Source organism: Triticum aestivum, chromosome 7D (assembly GCF_018294505.1).
Source record: "Triticum aestivum cultivar Chinese Spring chromosome 7D, IWGSC CS RefSeq v2.1, whole genome shotgun sequence".
NCBI classification, from domain to species: domain Eukaryota; kingdom Viridiplantae; phylum Streptophyta; class Magnoliopsida; order Poales; family Poaceae; genus Triticum; species Triticum aestivum.
In genome coordinates, this window is record NC_057814.1 from 598,288,123 (window position 1) to 598,313,237 (window position 25,115).

General features: G+C 44.5%; 3 protein-coding genes across 3 annotated transcripts; 1 reads left to right on the forward strand and 2 right to left on the reverse strand.

Annotated features, from left to right (window-relative positions):
• Positions 1–1,395: 1,395 nt before the first annotated feature.
• On the reverse strand, positions 1,396–3,008 carry LOC123168815 (alpha carbonic anhydrase 2-like). The gene is made up of 6 exons (XM_044586682.1): positions 2,885–3,008; positions 2,574–2,791; positions 2,291–2,500; positions 2,079–2,139; positions 1,854–2,020; positions 1,396–1,482 (listed from the first exon to the last, which is right to left on the reverse strand). Exons 1-6 carry the CDS (start codon positions 3,006–3,008, stop codon positions 1,396–1,398), a joined length of 867 nt encoding a protein of 288 aa, XP_044442617.1.
• Positions 3,009–5,546: 2,538 nt separating this feature from the next.
• Positions 5,547–7,088, reverse strand: LOC123170423 (nuclear transport factor 2). Its single transcript, XM_044588289.1, has 3 exons — positions 6,756–7,088; positions 6,369–6,559; positions 5,547–6,205 (listed from the first exon to the last, which is right to left on the reverse strand). Exons 2-3 carry the CDS (start codon positions 6,555–6,557, stop codon positions 5,861–5,863), a joined length of 534 nt encoding a protein of 177 aa, XP_044444224.1. The 5' UTR covers positions 6,558–6,559; positions 6,756–7,088; the 3' UTR covers positions 5,547–5,860.
• Positions 7,089–14,282: 7,194 nt separating this feature from the next.
• On the forward strand, positions 14,283–15,915 carry LOC123163832 (alpha carbonic anhydrase 7-like). Its single transcript, XM_044581215.1, has 5 exons — positions 14,283–14,423; positions 14,547–14,764; positions 14,839–15,216; positions 15,357–15,410; positions 15,829–15,915. Exons 1-5 carry the CDS (start codon positions 14,306–14,308, stop codon positions 15,913–15,915), a joined length of 855 nt encoding a protein of 284 aa, XP_044437150.1. The 5' UTR covers positions 14,283–14,305.
• Positions 15,916–25,115: the final 9,200 nt, after the last annotated feature.

A 25,115-nucleotide genomic window follows, 5' to 3' on the forward strand; every position in this document is an offset into this window, starting at 1 on the left:
TAATTCATCGGGTTGTTGAGAAAGATGGACATCCATTAGTCTCCGAACTAGATGGAGCCAATCTTCCGAACGATTGCCCACTAACGACCGTCTGAATTGAATATTAAGGGGGATGGATTGAAACACCGTAGCAACGAATACCTCACGTCGTTGAACAATGCGATATAAAGACGGATATTGAATGGCCAAGGGTGTCTCGCCAAGCCAAGTATCCTCCCAGAATCGTGTACTAGCGCCGTTGCCAATAACAACCTGTGTCCTATTAAACATAGATTGTTGTAAGATAATTTCGGTAATAAAATTCCTTATCATAATATGATACAACGTCATGGATGCTCTAGCCGCACTACCGCCCTGTCCTTCTCTAGTACATCCTCCAACTATTTACATCTACATAGGTCCGATTCCTCCCATGGCAGCCACCACCGCTGCAACCACGTCCTCGTTCCTCTTCCCCTGCCACATTTTCTCGCTGGCAGCAGCAACTCTGAGCCTGCGTAGCTACCTCGCTTTCTACTCGCACAACCAACACTAGTCTAGGATTGCTTTCCATGCCATAGATGTGTTTGGGGTCGATCCCTTCGTGGCTTGCATCGCCCAAGAAAAGGAAAGTTGTACTAAATCAGCGACGAGTAATATGGAACGGAGGGAGTATAAGGTAATAAGGACCAAGTCGTCACCATCGACAACTGCTTCTTGGGAGAGGACACATACACAAAGGTTCTGCTCAATGTACGGCCCTTACAATGATAGCAATGCTCTCTGTTTTTAGTTTTGAGTGGTGATATTTGCCCGGGGGTCAGTGGCGGAGTGTGACACGAAAGTAGGTAGTGGCTAAATTCTAAGCCCAAAATGCTAGCACAGGCCGAATAAGCCCAACGACACGAGAGTTGACTGCATCAGGAGAGAATAGTTCATGAAAAGGGTTTGAGAAAAGAAGAATGAAACAGCAATGGGGCAAAACTAATTCTTATGCCTGGACGGCCTCCCGGAGAAGCTCCAGCTAATGCTGCGACACGGTACGAACCTGCAAAACCAGTTCTCCAGATGGTGAAGCTCCAGCTGTTGCCATGTTGGCTTTTGTTAAGCTTAATTAAGCCTGGTTGACCCCAGTTTCTGTTATTTCCATATATTCATTTTTATAAGTAGTGGCAGTTGGATGAGTTATCGAGCACCCAACAATAACCATTGTTGATACTATCTAGATCGCAACATCGATCAACATATGCATGGACATTAACTAGTCGAGCTCATATTATTCAGTAACAGGGCATATACATAGCATCAAAATGGACGGAAAGAACTGCAAAAAGTGGTAGTATGCAGTATGCAACCTAATCTCTCAGGCTGTTGAAGTACCACCAAGCTAATTAAGCGGAGAATCGACCCTGATAATCAATGTTTATTCGGCTGATAAGGCCGGAACATGCTGATATCTCTGTTGTTCACCTCCTGACGCGGCCTCGCGTTCTTCTCCATGTCCTGCACGGTGGAAGGAAATCAGTCAAGTTTTTCCTCCTTTCTTTCTGCGTAGTTAAATGATGGTTGACATCAACCCAGTCAATGGCAGTTTTCATGTCTCTTTGGAAATTTTAGCCATGTTTTGGTCAACCGAATTAAAGACACAAGAGTTGAGTGCACAGGAGAGAATGGTTCATGACAAGAATTGGAGAAACAGCAGAATGAAACTGCATTGGGGGGGAAAACAAATTCTTAATTACGTACATCGTGGACGGCCTCCCGGAGAAGCTCCAGCTGGTGCCGCGACACGGTACGAACCCACAAAACCAAAGAAAAAATTGCAGAACACCAAACATGTAATGTAATAGGGCTTATGCAAGCATCTAGCCTACCCGCTTGACGATGGTCCAGATGACCCCTTGGGCGCATGGCGGGGTGGTGAGGGAGCCCACGTAGCGGTAATACACGCTGGCCCTGCCCCTCGCGCCCGGGCGTCCACCACCCCCACCTTCTCCTCCCTCTCCCGCTGCTCCGCGATCATCTCCAGATATGGCTCCAGCTGATCATTCAGGAGGACTAGAGTTACATTTTTTTTTTCTTCCAAAAAAGAGGATTACCCCCGGCCTCTGCATCAAAATGATGCATGCGGCCATCTTGCAACTTTATAACAAGAGGCGCCTGAGTTGATTAAGAAATCACTCATGGCGGCAATGCGTGTGCGTGCGCCCCATGTTGGCTTTAGTTAAGCTTAACGAATTGAGCCTTGTTGACTAGTTGCTTGGTTGAAGAAATAGGATGAAAGAGAGAAAGAAGCAAATTAGGGGTGTACCTTGTGCAGGAAGGGGTCACGGGCACCGATCTCGTAGAGGACGCCGATGACGGCGGCTTTTCCCTGGGCGCTCTGGTGCACCATGTGCAGCTCCATGTCGTACCGGCGGCCGTTGACGCTGTGCTCCGTGGGCGCGTGCCAGTGCAGCTGCCGGAGGTGGTACGCCGTGCCGTCGATCGACACGCTCCCGGCGTCGCCCTCGAAACGCACCTGCATATCCAAGCATTCACGGTTAATCAAGCAGGCCATTACTACTTGAAAACGGATGGGTAACGTTGGATACCATGATGTCGTGGCCGCGGTTGACGATGGATGCGTTAGCGGGGGCGTAGGAGTGGTTCAGGTGGCCGAGGCGGCGCACCAGGGACACGCGCGGGCCGGCGAGGTCGATGGGTGACTGCATCTCCCCGCTGCCGCACGCCGACCACTCCTCCCTGATCTCGCCCCAGTGCGCCGGCCCGTTCTCCGCGTCCACCGAGTAGCTGAACTCCTCCTCGTGCTCTACAATCAGGACATCATGCAACGGACATGAATCCTCAAGACATGCACGCACGGCATGGCGTCGATCGGCAGTGGATGATGGAGCTCACGTACCGGTCTCCTGCTGGGCTCTTGCTGTCGGGACGGCCGAGAGGAGGACGGAGGCGGAGAAGAGGAGAAGGAGGAGAGCCGCCGCCGACGCCGAGATGGCGTGGTGGAGGCCCCGACGTGGACGCATGTTGTCTACGTGTTGTGTGTCGGCTCGTCTGCTTGTGGAGCTGATGAGTCGTTGTGCGGCTGGAATATATAAAGCGAGGAGAATGGCACGGGTCAGGCGTGGCCGGCCGCGTTAGGTATTTGGAAGCTAAGCTGCTACGGCGTAGGTACTGACGTGACGTAGGTACACACATTAAAATTCAGAGCTAAATCGATGGGTTGGCTTCAGAGTTTAGAGCAATGGCGCCCCTAATGCCATCTTAACCGCGCAAAGTCATTTTAAGCGGTGATGCTATCTGTCTGATAGATCTCACACCGCTCATATTTTCTGAGATGCGTGCGAGCTATGGCCCATCTAGATGTATCACACGTATCTTCTTTTACGTATTTCAAAGTCAAATCACGGCACGGGTCCTACCATAGTCGGAAAATAGACACATGCATGTTACACATCTTTCTTTTCTCACTCAAGCACAAGCTCCCTCTTTCATAAATCCATCACTTTTATTTTTATTTGCAGAATTTGGATGATTCATATCTCTTAAAAAAAATCTGTTTCTGAATTTTCTTATATACTTGAACTCCTGGCATCAAGACCTTTAGAACAAGATCAAACCTGGGTACATTTGAAACATGCTTAATTTTGACATTTCACAATTCATATGTGAAACAAACATTTTTCAGTAGAAAATATGAAACAAACCTATTTTCACTAGAAAAAAAATGTGAAACCAACCTATTTCACGGGAAACCTATTTACCGCAAATATCAAACTTAAATGTCAATTTGTGAAACTGATTATTTGAAAATGTGTAACAGTTTATTTCAAAAGAGTGAAATATGTTACTTAAAAAATGTGCAATTGAAATAGATGTAATTTTTGTGAAACAAGCCAGTGAAAAATTAAATGTAGGTTCTTGAAACAAAAACAATATGTAACTAAAATGTCAAGTTGTGAAGCTGATTATTCGAAAAGAGTGAAATATGTTATTATGAAATATATTTTTAAATGAGTGAAATATGTTATTATGGATCTTTTTTGAAATGAGTAAAATGATTGAGATATGTTATATCAAATGAGTGAAATCTGTTTTGGAATAGGTGAAATCGGTTTTAAAATGAGTAAAACATGTTGTTTATGAAATTAGTGAAATATGTTATTCTGAAATATTTTTCTAAATGGGTGAAGTATGTTATTAGGAAAGAAGTGAAATGTGTTCTTGTGAAATCAATTTTTTAAACTCATTCGAAATATGTTCAAGGTCGGTCTTGTTTTAAAAGGTCTCTTCAACATGAGTTCAAATATATTTAAAAATTTAAAACGAATTTTTTTAGGAGATATGAATGATTTTAAGTTAGCAGAGGTCAAATAAATGGATGAATTAGTTTGGATGGGAGAAGCGAGAGAATGGGAAGCACACGCATACAAGACTACTTTACCATCTGACTAAAATCTGAAATTGGTGGGACCCGTGTATCGTATTTATAGATTGTGTGTATTACGGTGTCCCGAACTAAGGGTCTTTACACGATGGTAAATGATGCACGAGTTTTTACCCAGGTTCAGGCTCTCCTGAGAGAGAAATCCATACATCCTACTTGTGTTTTAGTGCTTTTGGATGAAGTACAAAGTACTGATGCTCTACCTCGAGATCGCTGTGTGTCATCTACATGCCCGACCCCTCGGTTTATATAGGTACCGGGGGTCTAGGATTACATCCTAGTCGGCTATGCACACCGAGAACGGGTTATGGACGACTTCTAATATCTTGGAGTATATGGCATGTCTTTGGGAGCCTTTCATTTGCCACGAGCACCACCTTGATGTGGCCCACTGGTGAACTGACATGTGGGTCCTCGCCCTGGCCCACCAGGCTAGGAGACGACGTGGTGAGAGACCCCCATTCGAGACAACGTTAATATGTGGCATGGAAAGGAAGGAGCAGTGTCGTTTGTGCACATGGAAAGTGAGGTATCTACGCCGGGTCAAGGCTGCCTCTGCCAGCGAGGAAATGTGGCAATGAAGAGGGACGAGGAAACCATTATGGCGCTGGTGGCTGCGATGGGAAGAATGGAAGGGAAATATAGGAGCTAAGAGGTCAATGTTGGGAGTTGTATTGGAGAAGGACGAGGTGATCGTGTAGGCTAGAGCATCCATGACCTACCTAGAAGGAATGAGACCGGCTATCGCAAGTTGGGTGGGGGGGGGGGGGGGGGAGACCTAGCCGCCATGTCAGGAGCAACAGAAGTTGCATCAGGGCAACAGTGATAGAATCGAGAACGACTGAGACACACCGCATGATGGTAATAGCGATAGGCGTGGCAGGCAAAGCCATGTGTACATAGCCCCTAGCTCGTAACTTTGGCATTTTTGTATTATGAACATCAAACAAAAAAATTAATAAGAAGTAAATCATATCCACAATGTTGTATTGGGATCCAGAAATAAAGAAATAAAGTCTCGATACTGATGTATGATACTATGTGATGTGAATGTACAATATTATATATCATGCACTATGGTACTAACACATAATACTAAGCAATGCGAGTGGCCTTAAGTTGGAGAATTCCTTCTTGGGTCAAGAGCAATGCCACCTTTCTAAAAGAATTTAGGGCATTTTTATGGCTTTGAGACCCACTCGATCAAACTTAACCCCTCACATTAAGTAGACGGGAAAACAGGGAAGTCACAGTTGACGCGTAAGACCTGCTAGTAGTGTCCTTTTGAGGTTGATTAGGTTGAGATGATGGAGGAGAAGCAGCAACAGGATCCTCTTTGGTCACTTGCAGAAATAGATCGATGTCATCATAATTTTCATCTGCCGTGCCATTAGCAATGGGGTTTAGAACTACCAAGTCACCAACCTTATTCTACGCCGACACATGGTCAGTACTCACCCGCTCCACCTCTCTTGGTTCAGCAATAGATCCGACATCCTGCTTGATCTCATTTTGATGATTGTCGGCTTGACTCACCACAGGTGGCGACGTCTCAGGCATAATTCTTAATATATCACTTTGGACAAAATAGCCACCTTCTATTGGTGCAAGGAAGAACGACTGGTTAAATTTCTGGCAAGCACCATCAGACATGGTTAACGATCCAGTGACAACAATGCGCACACCACCATTGAGAGATGGCACTCCATCTACAGTATGTATCAGAATCTTCAAGTATTTGCTGAAGTCCATAGACATTAAGTTTTTCTTGATCTCCTGCGTTGTTCAGACAAAAGGGTTATATATATAGAACTAATAAGAAGAACCATTCTGTCGTTTAAACAAAGATTAATTCTGTCGAAGTATATAGAGACGGGCACCATATTGATTAATTGTAGCAACAAAACTGAATTTCAAATATACATATACAGGAACTTACGGGCAGTGTTGTCACATATTCCACGACTCCATCCGAACCTGCCCGGCCAATGGTGCTGCTGTCTTTATAAAATTTGTACGCCTGGTCTGGTGTCGCGTGCAGACTCTGGTAGTAATGCTTAACGAAAAAGGAGAGAAGTTCTAGCACTTCCTCTGGAGGGGTATCACGAGAATCAGCTTGCATCGCCATTGCTGAAAGGAAATTATACATTAACGGGTATATAAACTGAGAGAATGTATATTGTAGTATGAGCATAAAGAGATGCTAACATTAATTAAAAGGAACAATGCAGAGAATCGAAGATTATCGAACAAGATGAATGAATAAATAGAAGATGCAGGCAGAGAAATTTTGAGAAGGACGAGGAGATAGAAGGGGCGACGGTACCTCGATCAAGCACGGAGATATCGAGGGCGAGTCGCCGGCCGGCCGGCGCAGGCTAAAACCCTAGAAGCAACACGAAACAGCAGCGGAGGATGGTTTTTCGCCGGACACGCGAGCGAGCACAGCAGCAGGGGAGGAGGCGGCCGGGTTAATTTAAAACGCAGTTGTTCACTTGTTCTCCGATTCCGATTGCGATTCCGTTTCCTATTTCCCTTGCCGGTTGTGCGCGCGAGCGGCTGAGCGACATGAGCGGCCAGGAGACGGTGGCCGGTCTCCTTTCTCTACATGGAGACGACGGTGACCGGTTTCGACTGACTTTTGCTGTCAACACAAAACGAGAAGAGGCTTGATTTTGACCAATCCAAGACCAGCCCCGTCAGCTCTTTTTTTTTATAGCAAAACCAGCCCGTCAGTTTTTTTTAGGGATCGTAACTTTATTAAAATTGAACAATATTCAACGGGGTACAAAGAGGGCCATGAAGGGATATAACAAATTTTACAGCAGTGATAACAAATTTTACAACATTATGCGCCTTCTGATTGGAAGCTCGACCTTCGAATATAAAATCACAGCTGACAAAACATGCTCTTTCCTGTTTATCTCTTTCACAGCAGTGATATGGGGGCCTCCCAACCCCTTTGTGATGTCGTCCACTGCTAGTTTGCAGCCACGGGCAATTACCAAATGATTCGAAAATCGATCAGCCGCAAGTGGCAAGGTCTCTCAACATGCTATGGCCTCTAGCGATGTTGGATTATTGACACCAGGTAGAACAATAGCTGAAGACCCGAGGTACTGACCCATCATGAGACAAGCCGTCGTCTACATGGATTTTAACATGACCAATCGGAGGCGGTTTCCAAGCTCTTTGCACATTGACCACATGTGTGTGTCTCGCCGGATTGGTCGCAGTGGACTAGTTCATTTTTCAATGTCAATCAGCCCCGTCAGTTGAACGATGACGGACCCGAACAAAGAGCCCAACCCATGTGAGCTCATGGGGGAGGAGGAGTTGACCCACCATTCGATTTGAGGCTTCGACGTGTTCGCCGGTTTTCCAGTTATTAAATCAGGCATTGGTTTGTCTCAAAAAAAAAATCAGGCATCGGTGGAGAAAGATATGCTAATATCATGAGAGAAATCAATATCTCAGCACAGAGTTCCTTCCCGCTCCTTCATCTTCGAAGGACAGGAGTCTAATATCAAGGCACATATAGCCTCCCTAAATTCGCTCTCAATCTTCCTGAAGGACGCTAGCCAATCGATATTCACTGTATTACTGTAAACCATATTTTTTATCAATATAAATTGGATTGTGTTTAGCTTAAAAAAAAGAGTGATCTTGGTTTCTGGTTTGGCGGTCGGGATTGACAGGGATGGCTAAGGTTGTGGTGCTAATAGGCAAGGTTCGATTCTGACGAGTACTTTAATATTTATTTCTAACTTATTTAATGCTATTGTATTTTTAATCCCCGTTTAAAACTTAGGAACCAAAAAATCTTAGGATTGAAATATCACATGAATTGTCTTGTTACCTGAATTCCTACATGAATTCAAAACACATGAATGCTCCAAAACTGCTGTTTGGGCACTATATATAGGGAAAACTCAGAGATTGTAAACACCAGGAGAAGAAAACATGAGGTAAGACCTCATGTTTGCTTTCCTCCAAAATTTATATGAATTGGCTCATTCCATAGGAATCTTGCTAAGCTATTTCTTTGTTTTCAAATGGCATCATAAGAAGTTCTCCTATAGGAATTCAATCATCCAAAATTATCATGCTTTTCTTTCCAAACAGGGGCATCACTTTATGGAAATGATAAAATCCGAATGTCCGATTTTTAACCATGCAAATCAAACATTTTTATGGCAATTTTAGTTGACGTGAGAATGGCAAGTTCATTAGTTACCACTTAGCAAGCATGACAATTTTCTAGCAAATAAAACTGAGGGTGGATTTGCCATGTTTATCAACTAAGCTAGCCAGGACCAAGAAATATAAATTGCCACAAAAAAGTTAGGTTTGCCATGGTCAAATCCCGAACGTCCGGGACTTATCGGCGTCCTAGCTTTATCTGTCCCAACCCCTTCTCATTGTAGGTTGTTTGTTACCAAAATAATAGAACTATTTTGAAATAGATGACTCCCTGGCCAATCTTTTTCGAATTTGTTATAAAATATTCATTTTTCTGAGGGATAAATCATTATTCTCAAGCTTGAATCTCAGTCGCCAACTCAAAAGTCATTATTCATATGATTGTTATTGTTTCCACCAAATCAATTGAACTAGGTGTGGGCTCATTAGATATGTCCTGACCACCATTTTCCTCAAACCGCATTTTACAGAAACATGATTTCACTTTTGGATATTCTGTGTCATGTTTTCTATATATATATACTTAATAAAAGAATATTGTTCCTTTTTCTGCCAGGCAAAGTGATTCGTCCAACATTTCATTCTTTTACCAAGCATCATTTCTTGGAACCCACCTTAACTGTCCCACCTTTTATTGACTTACCGAATAAACTTATATTTTCTTTGGTAAGCTAACAAATGATTATAGAAAATAAAATCCTAAAATATGGGCAGGTTAATCACAGGGCAGGATTTGGTAAATATTTATTTACATGTTCACATTACTATGGACTGGTAAATCATGGGCTAAAATAATAGAATATTTATACATGTTGCAATGCACATGCAATTACCTAGTTACACCATTAAAAGTATTGCACTTTTGGACGTAGCGTGCATCATTTTATTTTCTTGGGTGAAGTTTATTTATTGCAATTGTTGTAGGAATCGAGAGAAACTAAAGAGTAAGCATAGTTAAAAGGAATTATAAATTCCCGGCGAAACCGTGGGAAAGCTCTAAAACCTAGTCTTGAGATGAGAAAGAACTTACACCAGGTCATTCAAAAAGATGCATTCTTTGTTTAATTATTTTAGTTCTGGTCTATTTACTAACTGATTAATTTTGTCATGCAGGAGAATAGAGAAATTTTTAGGGGTTCCTCTAGTGCTACACATCCACCTCCACAACCACCACCTCAACACCAAACTTCACAGATGCCAGCATCATCTGCTCCACCTCCTAAAGCAATGAGGAACAGAAAAACAACAGCAAATAAGAGAGGTTCAACATCAACAGTTTCAGCAGAAGCAGCCAGGTCTTCACCAGCACCTGTAACAGGATCAGCATCAACAAGAGCTCCAAGAGGATCAACATCAACAAGAACATTCAATGCACCAAGAACATCCACTGGAGAACCAGGGATATTGGCAGGCAAGAGGAAGAGGAAACCTCCTAGCAAGTTTGCATCCTATTTCAATGCTAGTGGAAACTATTGAAACTCTGTTTCTAAGTTTGTGTTCTGCTACTTAGTTTGAGTGTATGGTACTAAGTTTGTGTTCTGCTACTAAATGTGTGTTGTGCTACTAGCCTGCTTAAATTCAGACATGTGAACTTGTGGACAATGTTGAATGTATGGTACTTATTTGTGCCCAATACCAATGGGCTAAGTGCTACTGATTTGTTTTGATTTGTTTTTTGTTTTACTTTGCCATTTGTACAGTTTAGGTGCATGTTGTAATTGTTTTAATTTGTTTTATTTGTTTAACGTTGCCATTTCCACAGTTCAGAAGTTACTGCCAAATTAATTTTAGAAAAAAAATTCTGCACAAAAAAGTCTGGCCTAGGGCTCGAACCCAGGACCAGTTTGTTGTAACCATGCGTTCAATACCAATGGGCTAGTGCTGGTGATTTGTTTGACTAGCACTGGCCTAACTTATTATGTGTTGTTAGCTACGTCGTCTGTTCAGCTTGCGTTGCAGCCGACAGCGTGGTGAGCGTGCGTTGAGTAAAACCAGCCGTTTCGGATTCTACGACTTAATTACGTGTCCACCCACCACGCCCTCTGCTCACTCGCCCACTCGCCACGCTCGCACCGCCCACTCCACTTCCCCCTCTCTCCTGTCAAAATCGCCGCCGACAACCACCGCCACCGCCGTCGCCATGGACTGGCAGCTGGCCATCGAAGGTCTCGCCGGCAACAACCAGGAGATGCGCGCGCAGTACAGGGAGATCGCACGCTGGTTCCCCAGTCTGGCGATGCTGAGGAACCACGCCCGCGGCCTCGTGAAGATGATGACAGCTGCTGAAAAGCAGCGCGCCTTCCCAGCCGGCCGCACCATCCCGCCGCCGACCATTCTGCTGTGGGAGACCCCCGTCCCCAGGCAGCGCGCCCGATGGTGGATGTACCGCTCATCCACCACGCCGCCGGCCGCCGCGGACCACATCACCGACGCCGTCCTCGCTCTCCCAGCTCCAATCAACAACGCCTACCAGGGGAGGCGCAATCCATGGGTCCTTGGGCCCTCTGACGACTCTGACGGCGAGTCCTCTGACGACGAGTCCAGTGACGATGATGAGGACGAGCCCTCTGACGACTCGGACGACGAGGTGGATGAGGTCGTCGTCCTCTCCGACGACGAGCCTGAACTGCAACTGCTGGCTCCGGTCCTCGACGCCGTGGAGGGGGATAGGAACCTCCCAATCCACGTGGATGCGCTGCCGGAGGTCGTCGATCTCCCAGACGGCGTCGTCGTGAAGCAAGAACAAGATGGCGGCGAGGAAGAGGTGCTAGAGCCGGCGCCGGTCAAGAAGAAGAGGGCGGCCGTGACTGCGGTGCGCCGCTCCCAGCGCTTGAAGATGCTGAAGAAGAAGGAGTGAAGTGCTGCCTTCAGTTACTTCAGTGCACTAATGTTCAGTTTCGTCAGTCCTGAACTTTCGTAAGTTCAGTAAGTTCCTAGGTTCAGTTTCGTCAGGCACTATCTACTACTAGTTGCTATTTATGTCAGGCACTATCTACTACTAGTTGTTATCTATGTCAGACTATGAATGGAAGTACTATCTATCTATGACAGACTGTCTATATATGTTACTTGCTACTTGCTACTTACTACATATGTTAAGTTATTTGTCAGACTATCTAAGCTAACTGCTATATGTGTTACTTGCTACTTCCAACTATGTCACTACTGTCAGTTATCCACACATGATATATGCAGAGTAAAACAGCCTCATCGTAGATAAAACATTCTTACTTACTTAACTTAGCATGAGTACTCACTTAGCATAGTAGGTCTTAACATAATAGTCATTACATCATAGATAAAACCAACTAGTTCTTAAACCATAACAGTACCTCCCTCCCTCATACCTTTCTGAAAGCACATGAAACTTTCCCAAAATATACACCTAACATGCATGACATTCCAAGGCCAGCTATATATATAGGCCTACTAATTACTTAACCCACACACCAACCACTTCACTCATTCATAATTGCCTTGATCCTCTCCAGCTTATCTTTGCTGGCATGCCCAGCATTGAGCAGATCAGCAATCAGATACTCCAGCTTCTTCTTCTCTTGCTTAAGTAGGTCCCTGTCCCCCTCCACTTCCTTCATGGCCTTCCTCATGTTCTGAATGATATCTGCTTGGCTTTGAAGAATGCACCTTTGCTCCTTGGCAAGCTTCAGCTTTTCCATACTTAACTCAATCTTTGCCTGATCCTCAAGTTGTTTCTTCTTCTCATTTAGTTCATTGTTTGCCTGACTGGTATAGTCCATGTCATGAGACATCTTGCCATCTTGATAGTCAAATAGCTTGGATACATCTTCCACCAACTGGCTGTAGTTGTTTGACAGGAAATCAATTTCCTTCTGTAGCTTGGCCACCTCCTTCTCATGGGCTTGTTTGTCATTCACCCTTCCCAAGTTCTGCTCATGGTACATGTCCCAAATCCTGGTTAGGCACCTTTGTAGAATCTCTGGCCAAGGACCATCCACCCACTCCACAACCCCACAGTTCACACCTACATCCTACAGAAGCAATTATTTATAATTAAGCACAAAGCACTTAGTAACAAACTTAGTACAGATAACTAAAGTTATAAAGTCATTTCATTTAACTGAAACCCTTCGTTTACATCAATATGCTCTCTGAATTATGCAAACATAACTCTTTCACAGTAAGCACACACCACCTGACTTAGCATCAGAGATAATTTCAGTTAACAGCTATATTTAGCAGTAGATACCAATTCATTTAACTCTGTTCTTTTTCAGTTAACAGCTATATTCAGTAAACACCTAACTAATACATTCAGTTCACAGTACACTAAAGATCTCTGCATGTAGGTGTTCTCAGGTTCAGTCATGTATTGAATTCAGTTAACTAAAGATCTACTTTCACATATAGCTTCCATATGTATGGCACTTTCAAGTTTCAGTTCTAAACTACAGCACACATCTCTGCACCACATGCTGCACCACACATCTCCAGCAGCAAAACACATCACACATCTCCACCAGCAAAACAAGTTAGCGTTCAAGATTAAATACCTGCTGCACAGGACAACCCAGGAATCGCCTCCCAGTCAAAGCACCTTCAAAAGCCACCATCTTCTTCGGCCTCTGATGATGCATCATGCACGTCGGCTCAGATTCAGTGTAAGAACCACAGAAAGATGGTTCCACCACACTGTCAGGGGTTTCCTGCAAAAAAAACTTCGAATCAAACCAAAAGCAACTTGGAATCTCCAATTTGGATGAACTAACCCTAACCCTTACTCTGTTTCACCATTATGCACTTACAAAGAGCTGAGGATCCATTGAAACCATGTTGATGTCCTCGTCCGAGCTCTCCTCGTCATTCTAGGATGGCATCCTCAACTTCTACCGGCAGCAATGGCCGCGGCCGCGACGGCGATAGGCTGACGTAGCTCAGAGCACCAGGGAGAGGGAGAGGATGAGGACGAGGAGAGCGAGCGAGGAGGAAGAGACTGAGCGAGTGGCCGAGCTCGCTCTCACTTATTGGCCCACTGACAGCCGACGTTCTCACAGCGGACGGGCCGTTAACGGCCGTCAACGCGCGGCGGCCGACCGTTAGCCTGCGTGGCAATTGATTCGCGGGCCCAACCGGTCAGATTCGGGGTTAGCGCGGGCGAAGCGAGCGCTTTCGCGACTTGATAGTTTTTTTGCCATGGTTTAGGACAAATTTGGTAGTTTTTCGCACAAAAACGTAGAGTGGTAGTTTTTCGTCACGTTTCCGTCAATTGTGGTAGTTTTTGGTTAAATACTCGATTGTGTCCATGTTTTGTAGTGTGTAGCGCACATTACGGTCTGATGATAGTTATTTTTCGATCTAGAAAGAAGTTATGAAATTGACTTGGCCCCCTATACCAAAATCCTGGCTCCGCCCCTGTCTCGGCTGTTGTTATTAGCTCCGAATGCAACACATCGATTTAGTTAAGAGTCGAGGACAAGCAGAACACATCCCGGATATTAGCTCTGAATTTTGATGTGTGTACGTACGTCACTACCTACGACGTACGTAGCAGGTTAGCTTCCAGTTACCTAACGCGGCCGGGCACGCCTGACCCGTGCCATTCTCCTCGTAGTATATATGCAGCACCAGCTCAACACACGACTCATCATCGACGCAGACCAAAGAGGCAGCAAAGACCAGGAGGAGACGCACAACATGCATCCATGTCGGGATCTCCACCTCCACCGCGCCGTCTCGGCATCGGCGTTGCTCCTCTTCTCTGCCTCCATCATCCTCTCGGCCGTCCCTGCAGCCAGAGCCCAGCAGGAAACCGGTACGCTGAACTCATTCGCCCTCCGCCGATCGATCCATCCATCCATCGATATAATCACCATTGCTTTCCCTTCCGATGAACCCATGCCTTCTTGTCTTGATAATTCATGTCCGTTTGTCGCAGAGCACGAGGAGGAGTTCAGCTACTCGCTGGACGCGGAGAACGGGCCGGCGCACTGGGGCGAGATCAAGGAGGAGTGGTCGGCGTGCGGCAAGGGGGAGATTCAGTCGCCCATCGACCTCGCCGGCCCGCGCGTGACCCTGGTGCGCCGCCTCGGCCACCTCAACCACTCCTACGCCCCCGCCAACGCCTCCATCGTCAACCGCGGACACGACATCATGGTATCGAACGATTACCCATCTGTTTTCAAGTAGTAATGGCCTGCTTGATTAACCGTGAATGCTTGAATATGCAGGTACGGTTCGAGGGCGACGCCGGGAGCGTGTCCATCGACGGCACGGCGTACCACCTCCGGCAGCTGCACTGGCATGCGCCCACGGAGCACAGCGTCAACGGTCGCAGGTACGACATGGAGCTGCACATGGTGCACCAGAGCGCCCAGGGAAAGGCCGCTGTCATCGGCGTCTTGTACGAGATCGGCGCCCGCGACGCCTTACTGCACAAGCTGGAGCCATACCTGGAGATGATCGCCAAGCAGAGGGACAGGCAGGAGAAGGTGGGCGTGGTGGACGCCAGGGGGGCGCGCGGCAGGGCCAGCGTGTACTACCGCTACGTGGGCTCCCTCACCACCCCACCCTGCACCCAAGGGGTCATATGGACCATCGTCAAGCGGGTAGGTTTCGTTCCATTAATACTACTATCTCTGTAAACTAATATAAGACGTTTTAGATTAGAAAGATCGATCAATTATTTTCTTCATCCTGATCGATAAAATTAACTCTTCCTAAAACTTGTCTTTGGTTTAATTTGCAGGTTCGCACAGTGTCGAAGCACCAGCTGGAGCTTCTCCGGGAGGCCGTCCACGACGTAAGTCTTTTTTTTTCTCTCCAATGCAAACAGATGCCTATTCTCCTGGTGTACTCAACACTGTCTTTAATTCAATTCGGTTGGCCAAAACATGGCTAAAATTCCAAAAGTGATATGAAGGCTGCCTTTAATTCAGTTGATCTCGACTGTGGGTTAGGAAAATGCTAAAAATCTAAGGTTTGCTGGGTGAGCATGGCAAATCGAATGTTCTTCATAAAAAATTATGTTGTCACGAAGATGGCAAATTTCTATAGCAAGCATGGAAAATCTGAACTGGACGAATTTGTCGTGCTTGCTAAAGAAATTTGCCATCCTCACGACACATAAATTGCCATGATAAACGTTTGATTCCGCCCACCCTCCCAGTTGATGTTCGTTAGTTATCAAAATCTCAGACTGATTTCCTTCCACCGTGTAGGAAATGGAGAAGAACGCGAGGCCCCGTCAGGAACTCAATAGTAGAGACATCAGCATGTTCTGGCCTATCCAGCACAATAGAAATTGATTATTATATTAGGGTATTCTTCGCTTTGATTGGTTTGGTACTTCGGTAGCCTGAGAGATGAATTTGCATATTGTACAACGATCTTTTGTACTTCTTTCTGTCCATTTCGATGTCTTATGCTTAGCTAGTTCATTTCCATGCATATGTTGATGTCAGGATGTACTTCCTCCGTCCTATAATATAAAAATGTTTTTTACACTAATTAAATGTCGTTGAATCGTTGGGTACTCTGGACATGATTACCAATGTGGGTGTTGATGTTGGAAAAACTCACAAGCATTTGATTATGTTTAGCAATTGTTGCTTTTCGATAAAGGATTATGGTTGACTTGAGTACAGGGGCCTGAAATAATAGGACCATCCGTCTGCTGGTAGCCTACTGCTGTCTCCTTAAGAATCATGCAAGGAATAGTTTGCTACTCGATAACTCATCCAACTGCCACTGCTATTAAGATTTGGAAAACTGGCCATGATTTGATTATTCTTGACCACACAACTAGCTGCTGGTATCCTGGTGATGTTTCCTTAAAGAACCATGCAAGATGGTGAGGCATTTCTCTTATAAAAAGCCAATCCCTGAAAATACGAAACACGTAGAAGATTACGCTACCAAAAGAAAGTACAGGAAGCTCAACGCTACACTACACCTAACTACACCTAAGCTCCACGACAACGCCCCAGGAAGGAGAACGGCGCAAAGCGTCGTCGCTGCAGAATCCATATGGAACCCAGGCATGGAGAGGAGCATCACGGCGCCATCTTTAGGAAGAAAGCGACACCCAGGAGTGTTGCCGTCGTCGGCGACAAAGCGCAGAGCTTTCATGCGGCATCTCCTCCGATGTCACCACGAGGTCTTCAGGAGAAGCACGGCGAGTCCAGAACCCTAGATCCGGATCGGGATGCCGCCACTGTCAAAGATAGAGTGCGCTCAAGCCACCCGCCACTATACCTCTCGCCGCCACACGACCAAGAGACATAGGCACCACCATTGCCATTGTGCCAGCCGAAGAGCCACCCATGACGACCGCCTTCCAGGTCGCCGCCCCGGCATCCAAGCTGCGAGACATCACCAACTACCCACTTTCATAGTGGCCACACTACTGCAGAAATGCCAAGTAGTGGCGGGCGCCAAATGGCCAGTTGTGGCGGGCTAGGCTCCCAGGGGCGCCCGCCACTGACCTTCTGCCACTGTTATGATGCCATCAGTGGCGGGCGAGCACCCGCCACTGTTAGAGTCCACCAGTGGCAGGCAGTGCTACTTGCCCGCCATTGGTTTATGTTATTAGTTGTGGCGGGCCATACTTGTCGCCCGCCACAGCTACGTCCCTCTAACCATTCCAGCACACGATACAAATAACCACATTACAGCATACAACTAACCACATTACAACATACAACTAACGTAAGTGATCATACACATTACATCTAACATAGCAATAATCTAAACTTCATACAAATAGATGAAAATGGAGTGGAAACTTTCCGCTTTTCCGGAGGAAAAATGGAAACGGAGAGGAAATATGAAAACATAAACTGAAATTTGCAAAACAGAAGTGGAAATGGAACTTTTTATGCAGAAACGGAAACAAAAACGGAACAGTGTTTTCCGATGAAATGGGCGTGGAAATGGAACTTTCCGTTTCTGTGAATATGGAATTTCGTTTTGACTATAGACATGTGGCTACTTTGTAGCCTAGCCACCAAACAACACACAATGACACAATGAGTAGAATGGATCATTTGAGGCCCAATTTCTACTACCACACATGTACTCAGCTTGACCTTATATGCAATTGTGCAGTACTATTACAATACTACGCTAAGTTGCTAACATAATGATATTATTTTATAGCCATGTTAACAATTCATTAAAGAAATTGTGTGTATTTCTCTATGATTAAAGGGTTTTAAGTTCCGGTCAACGTCCGCTTTTGTTTCCGTGTTTGCTTTGTATTCGCTCCATGTCCATTTCCGATAGTATCTGTTTTCGTATTCATTTCCGGGGTTTCTGTTTTTCGTTTCCGCTTCTGCAAAAATATATGAAAACAAATGTGGTAGCACTCAGTTCCGTCTGTTTCCGCTCCGTTTTCATCCCTACGCATTAGTGTACAACAACTCATGTCACATCATTAGTACAACAACACAACATACAAGACCTCATGATAACAACAATACCATAATGACAATGAGCTGGATAAAGATAATCAAATTCTTTACTCGTCCACTTGTCCACACGGTCTTGCATACTTCATAGTTGATTTTCTCTTTGCGAACGTAATTGACATAATGATCCTCAACTTCTCTGTGGACGTAGTTAGCATAATGATCCTCAGCTTATTTTTTTAGTCTTATATATATCCTTTGTGGCAGCTGTTTTTGTAACCGTCTACTTGCTCCTTCCATATCTCCCATGAATCCTAAATTCCAGGATTCCTCCCGGTGTACACTACATACCAGTTCCACTTCATCTACGTAAATTGATAAAAAAGCCAACATGTCAATTTCATAGTTATCCAATCATATAGAGCAAAGTCACATCATAATCTTCATAGTATTATAGACGATACAAATCACCACATTGGACAGTTCATTAGTAGTTCGAAAGCAAAAGTTTAGCTCCATCATTCGCATCGATCATATAGATCACATGGAAGCAGTGCACTAGTTGTTCAGCTCTATCATGAGCTATCCTCGCCTTCCGTAATCTTCGTGATCTCGTCTTGAGTGTTCCTCGCAGCTTCGACGGCTGCTCGCGCACTCTCCGCAGCTGCCTGCACACTCTCAGCGGCTGCTCTAGCGCTCTCGGAATATGCCTGAGCGCTCTCAGAGTATGACTGAGCGCTCTCGGTGGCTGCTCGAGCACTTTTGACATAGGCGAGCACGATCTCGGTGTACTGAGCCACCTCGTGACGATGTCTACAGCAGTAGGAATCCCGTCTATGGGTGTAGGAGTCCTAAGGAGGTGTCTTGGCTTCTTCGTCTAAATCACATTAAACAGTTTGTCATTTAGATATAACATTTAGAGAAAAAAAACTACATGACCTTTGATAGAATTTGGACATATTGAGTGCCAGAAATTAAGCGAAACGGAACTTAATCCACGCTTCACAAAAACATCGGCACTCACTATGAATACACCTGCATCTATATGTATACTTTTGGTATAGCACACGCAATCAATTTTAAGACATTCACTTAAGAAGATTCAATGATACATCATACAACAAATTTTAGCTACACTAATAAAATGTTGTACTAGATTTTCATCCATATGTTGTACATTTTAACTACACTAATAAAGAGAGAGAAACCCATACCACAAGTAACCATTGACAGAGAGGAGGGAGGTGTGCTTACGGGGCCGGAGTCGGAAGGGTGGTTGTACGAGGCAGAGGTCGATGTCGGAGGCGCTGGCCGACGGCGAGTTCGATGGTGACGAGCACGACATTGGATGCGAAGGAAAGCACGGGTGACGGTCAGGGGGAAGTAGTTCGAAGTAGCGTTGCATGGCGACGCCGACGAACTTCGAGGCGGGGACGGACGGCACGGGCGAGAGGGAAGATTGGCTCCTCGACGCCGTTCGAGGCGGCGGACCGTGACCTCGTGATACGTCTCCAACGTATCTATAATTTTTGATTGTTCCATGCTATTATATTATCCATCTTAGATGTTTTATATGCATTTATATACTATTTTATATTATTTATGGGACTAACCTATTAACCTAGAGCCCAGAGCCAATTTCTGTTTTTCCTTGTTTTTGAGTTTTACAGAAAAGGAATATCAACCGGAGTCCAAACAAGCTGAAAATTTATGGTGATTTTTTATGGACCAGAAGAAGCCCCCGAAGAAAAAGAGTTGGGCCAGAAGAGTCCCGAGTCAACCACAAGGGTGCAGGGTGCGCCCTACCCCCCCCCCCCCCCCCGGAGGGTGCTCCGGTCTTGTCTTTGACTCGTGGACCCCCCTGACGTGAAACCGACGCCAAAAATTCCTATAAATAGAGAAACCCCCGAAAAGAAACTTAGATCGGGAGTTCCGCCGCCGCAAGCCTCTGTAGCCACCAAAAACCAATTGGGACCCTGTTCCGGCACCCTGCTGGAGGGGGGAACCATCACCGGTGGCCATCTTCATCATCCCGGCGCTCTCCATGGCGAGGAGGGAGTAGTTCACCCTCGGGGCTGAGGGTATGTTCCAGTAGCTATGTGTTTGATCTCTCTCTTGTGTTCTTGATTTGGCACGGTCTTGATGTACAACGAGCTTTGTTACTATAGTCGGATCATATGGTGTTTCTCCCCCTCTATCTCCTTGTGATGAACTGATTTTTTTCCTTTGAGGTTTTGTTATGTCGGATTGAATCTTTGGATGTGAGAGCACTTGATGTATGTCGTGCGACGAGATATCCGTGGTGAAAATGGGATGTTCTATTTATCCACGTGATCTAGGTTTTGGTTATCAACTTGCAGATTCCCGTGGTGACATTGGGGTAATCTATGCATAGGTGTTGTACGCGTTTTCATATTCCTTTCTCTGATAGAAATCTTGGGATACTGTCGAAGTTCTTTGTGTTGGATTGAATATTATGAATCCGAGATTGTGTGATGCATATCGTATAATTGACCCACGGATACTTGTGGTGACATTGTTGTATCAAAGTGACATTAGGGTTTGATTGATGTGTGTCATATGGTATTATTTTACTACCAACTCTAGGGCTGTTTGTGACACTTATAGGAATAGCTCAATGGATTGATCGGAAAGAATAACTTCGAGGTGGTTTCGTACCCTACAAGAAATTTCATCTTACGTTCTCCATGATAGGAACTTTGGAGTGATCCTTCGTTGCATGTTGAGGGATTGTTACATGATCTAATTATGTTATCATTGTTGATAGAACTTGCACTAGTGAAAGTATGAACCCTAGGCCATATTTCCAAGCATTGCAATACCGTTTTCGCTCACTTTTACCACTATCGCTATTTTTATATTTTCAGATTACAAAAATCCATATCTACTATCCATATTACGCTTGTATCACCATCTCTTCGCCGAACTAGTGCACCTATACAATTTACCATTGTATTGGGCGTGTTGGGGACACAAGAGACTCTTTGTTATTTCGTTGCATGGTTGTTTGAGAGAGACCATCTTCACCTTACGCCTCCCACAGATTGATAAACCTTAGGTCATTCACTTGAGGGAAATTTACTACTGTCCTACAAAACTCTGCGCTTTGAGGCCCAATACGAGTCTACACGAAGAAGGTTGCATAGTAGACATCAAGCTCTTTTCTGGCGCCGTTGCCGGGGAGGCTAGGTAAGCGGCACTCACATCCTCTCAACGAAGCTCTTTTCTGGCGCCGTTGTCGGGGAGGTGAGTGCTTGGAGGTATATCTTTAGATCTTGCAATCGTATCTTTTAGTTTCTTGTTTTATCACTAGTTTAGTCTATTAAAGAAAATTACAAAAAAATGGAATTGAGGTTGCCACATATGCTTCATCTTTTTAATGTCTTTGTGAAAATGATGGAAAAGAAAATTGTGCTCAAGTGTTAGAAGAACAAGTCTATAAAATGTTTGGCATGAAATCTTTGTATGATGAGCATGATCGCAATGTTGTTAGTATGAATTCCTTGAATATCCATGATGCTAATGATATGCAAAGCCACAAGCTTAGGGTTGCTATGTTTGATGAAGATGATATTTTTTGTCCCCCAAGTTTTGATGAGCAAATTTATTATGATGAAAGCATGCCTCCTATTTATGATGATTATATTGATGAAAGTGGGTTTGGAAGAGTGTCAACTTTAGGTAGTATTGATCCCACTATTTTGGAGGGTGTTGATTCTTATTTTAATAATGATGAAAGTGGATTTGGAGAGGTCATGACTTTATTTAGTGATGAATCCACTATTTCGGTAGAGGTTCCAATTGATTATGAGAACAAAGTTGCTATCTATGATGATTACTGTGATGACATGTATGCTATAAAGAATAATGATAACCATGAAACTTGTCATCATGATTTTAATTTTCAATAGGATTATGCCTCACATGATAGTTATTTTGTTGAGTTTTATACCACTACTATTCATGAGAAGAAATTTGCTTATGTGGAGGGTAATAAAAATTCTGTGCCTGTGCATCATGAAAATAATGCTTTATATGATAGTTATATTGTTGAATTCATCCATGATGCTACTAAAAATTATTATGACGGAGGAATATATGCTTGTAGGAGTTGCAACAATATCAAGTTTCCTCTCTATGTGTTGAAAGTTTTGAAGTTATGCTTGTTTTGTCTTCCTATGCTAGTTGATTCTTGTTCCTATAAATTGTTTGCTCACAAAATCCCTATGCATAGAGAGTGGGTTAGACTTAAATGTGTTGTTCATATGCTTCATGATGCTCCCACTATGTTTCAATTCTTATCTTTTATGTGAGCATCAGTGAAATCATCATGCCTAGCTAAAAAGGCATTAAAGAAAAGCACTTGTTGGGAGACAACTGATACGTCCATTTTGCATCATGTTTTCTTACTGTTATTTATGATATTTTTATGCATAATAATGCTTTTTGGAGTAATTTTAATGCCTTTTCTCTCATAATCTGCAAGGTACACACCAAGAGGGAGAATTCCGGCAGCTAGAAATCTGGACCTGAAAAAGCTACGTCAGGCTACCTATTCTGGACAACTCCAAACAAGCTGAAACTTCACGGAGAATTTGTATGTAATATTTGAAGAATATTGGAGCAAATAAGTACCAGAGGGGCCCACCAGGTGGGCACAACCCACCTGGGCGCGCCAGGGAACCCAAGCGCGCCCTGGTGGGTTGTGCTCACCCAGGCCCACCTCCGCTGCCCATCTTCTGGTATATAAGTTATTTTGACCTAGAAAAAAAATAAGGAGAGGACTTTCGGGATGGAGCACCGCCGTCTCGAGGCGGAACTTGGGCAGGAGCACTTTTGCCCTCCCGCGGAGCGAAACCGCCGGGGGAACTTCCCTCCCAGAGGGGGAAATCATCGTCATCATCATCACCAACAACTCTCCCATCTTGGGGAGGGCTATCTCTATCAACATCTTCAACAACACCATCTCATCTCAAACCCTAGTTCATCTCTTGTGTTCAATCTTGTTACCGGAACTATAGATTGGTGCTTGTCGGTGACTAGTAGTGTTGCTTACATCTTGTAGTTGATTACTATATGGTTTATTTTGTGGAAGATTATATGTTCAGATCCAATATGCTATTTAATACCCCTCTGATCTTGAGCATGATTATCATTTGTGAGTAGTTACTTTTGTTCTTGAGGTCACGGGAGAAATCATGTTGCAAGTAATCATGTGAACTTGATATGTGTTCGATATTTTGATAGTATGTATGTTGTGATTCCCTTAGTGGTGTCACGTGAACATCGACTACATGACACTTCACCATATTTGGGCCTAAGGGAATGCATTGTGGAGTAGTAATTGGATGATGGGTTGCGAGAGTGACAGAAGCTTAAACCCCAGTTTATGCGCTATTCTGTAAGGGACCGATTGGATCCAAAAGTTTACTGCTAAGGCTAGAATTTATTCTTAATACTTTTCCCGTAGTTGCGGATGCTTGCAGGAGGGTTAATCATAAGTAGGAGGTTTGTTCAAGTAAGAACATCACCTAAGCACCGATCCACCCACATATCAAATTATCAAAGTAGCGAACACAAATCAAACCAACATGATGAAAGTGACTAGATGAAATTCCCGTGTACCCTTAAGAACGCTTTGCTTACTATAAGAGACCATTTTGGCATGTCCTTTGCCTCAAAAGGATTGGGCTACCTTGCTGCAATTTCGTTACTGAAGGAAATATGCCCTAGAGGCAATAATAAAGTTATTATTTATTTCCTTGTTTCATGATAAATGTTTATTATTCATGCTAGAATTGTATTAACCGGAAACTTAGTACATGTGTGAATACATAGACAAAATAAAGTGTCCTTAGTATGTCTCTACTTGACTAGCTCATTTATCAAAGATGGTTATGTTTCCTAAACCATAGACATGTGTTGTCATTTGATGAACGGGATCACATCATTAGGAGAATGATGTGATGGACAAGACCCATTCGTTAGCTTAGCATTATGATCGTTACAGTTTCATTGCTACTGCTTTCTTCATGACTTATACATGTTCCTCAGACTATGAGATTATGCAACTCCCGAATACCGGAGGAACATCTTGTGTGCTATCAAACGTCACAACATAACTGGGTGATTATAAAGATGCTCTACAGGTGTCTCCGATGGTGTTTGTTGAGTTGGCATAGATCGAGATTAGGATTTGTCACTCCGTGTATCGGAGAGGTATCTCTGGGCCCTCTCGATAATGCACATCACTATAAGCCTTGCAGGCATTGTGACTAATGAGTTAGTTGCGGGATGATGCATTATGGAACGAGTAAAGAGACTTGCCGGTAATGAGATTGAACTAGGTATGAGGAAACCGACGATCGAATCTCGGGCAAGTAACATACCGATGACAAAGGGAACAACGTATGTTGTTATGCGGTTTGACCGATAAAGATCGTCGTAGAATATGTAGGAACCAATATGAGCATCCAGGTTGCGCTATTGGTTATTGACCGGAGATGTGTCTCGGTCATGTCTATATAGTTCTCGAACCCGTAGGGTCGCACGCTTAATGTTCGATGACGATTTGTATTATGAGTTATGTGATTTGATTACCGAAGTTTGTTTGGAGTCCCGGATGAGATCGGGGACATGACGAGGAGTCTCGAAATGGCCGAGACGTAAAGATCGATATATTGGATGGCTATATTCGGACATCGGAAAGGTTCCGAGTGATTCGGGTATTTTTCGGAGTCCCGAAGAGTTACGAGAATTCGTATTGGGCCTTAATGGGCCATACTAGAAAGGAGAGAAAGGCCTTAAGGTTGGCCGCACCCCTTGCCCATGGATTGGTCCAAATTGGACTAGGGAAGGGGCCGCCCCCTTCCTTCCTTCTCCTTCTCCCTTCCCATTTTCCTATTCCATGTGGGAGGTGGAATCCTACTAGGACTAGGGAGTTCTAGTAGGACTAGACACTTTGGGCGCGCCCTATGAGGGCCGGCCTCCTCCTCCTCCCCCTCCTTTATATATGTGGGGAGGGGGGCACCCCATAGACACACAAGTTGATTGTTTCCAGCCGTGTGCGGTGCCCC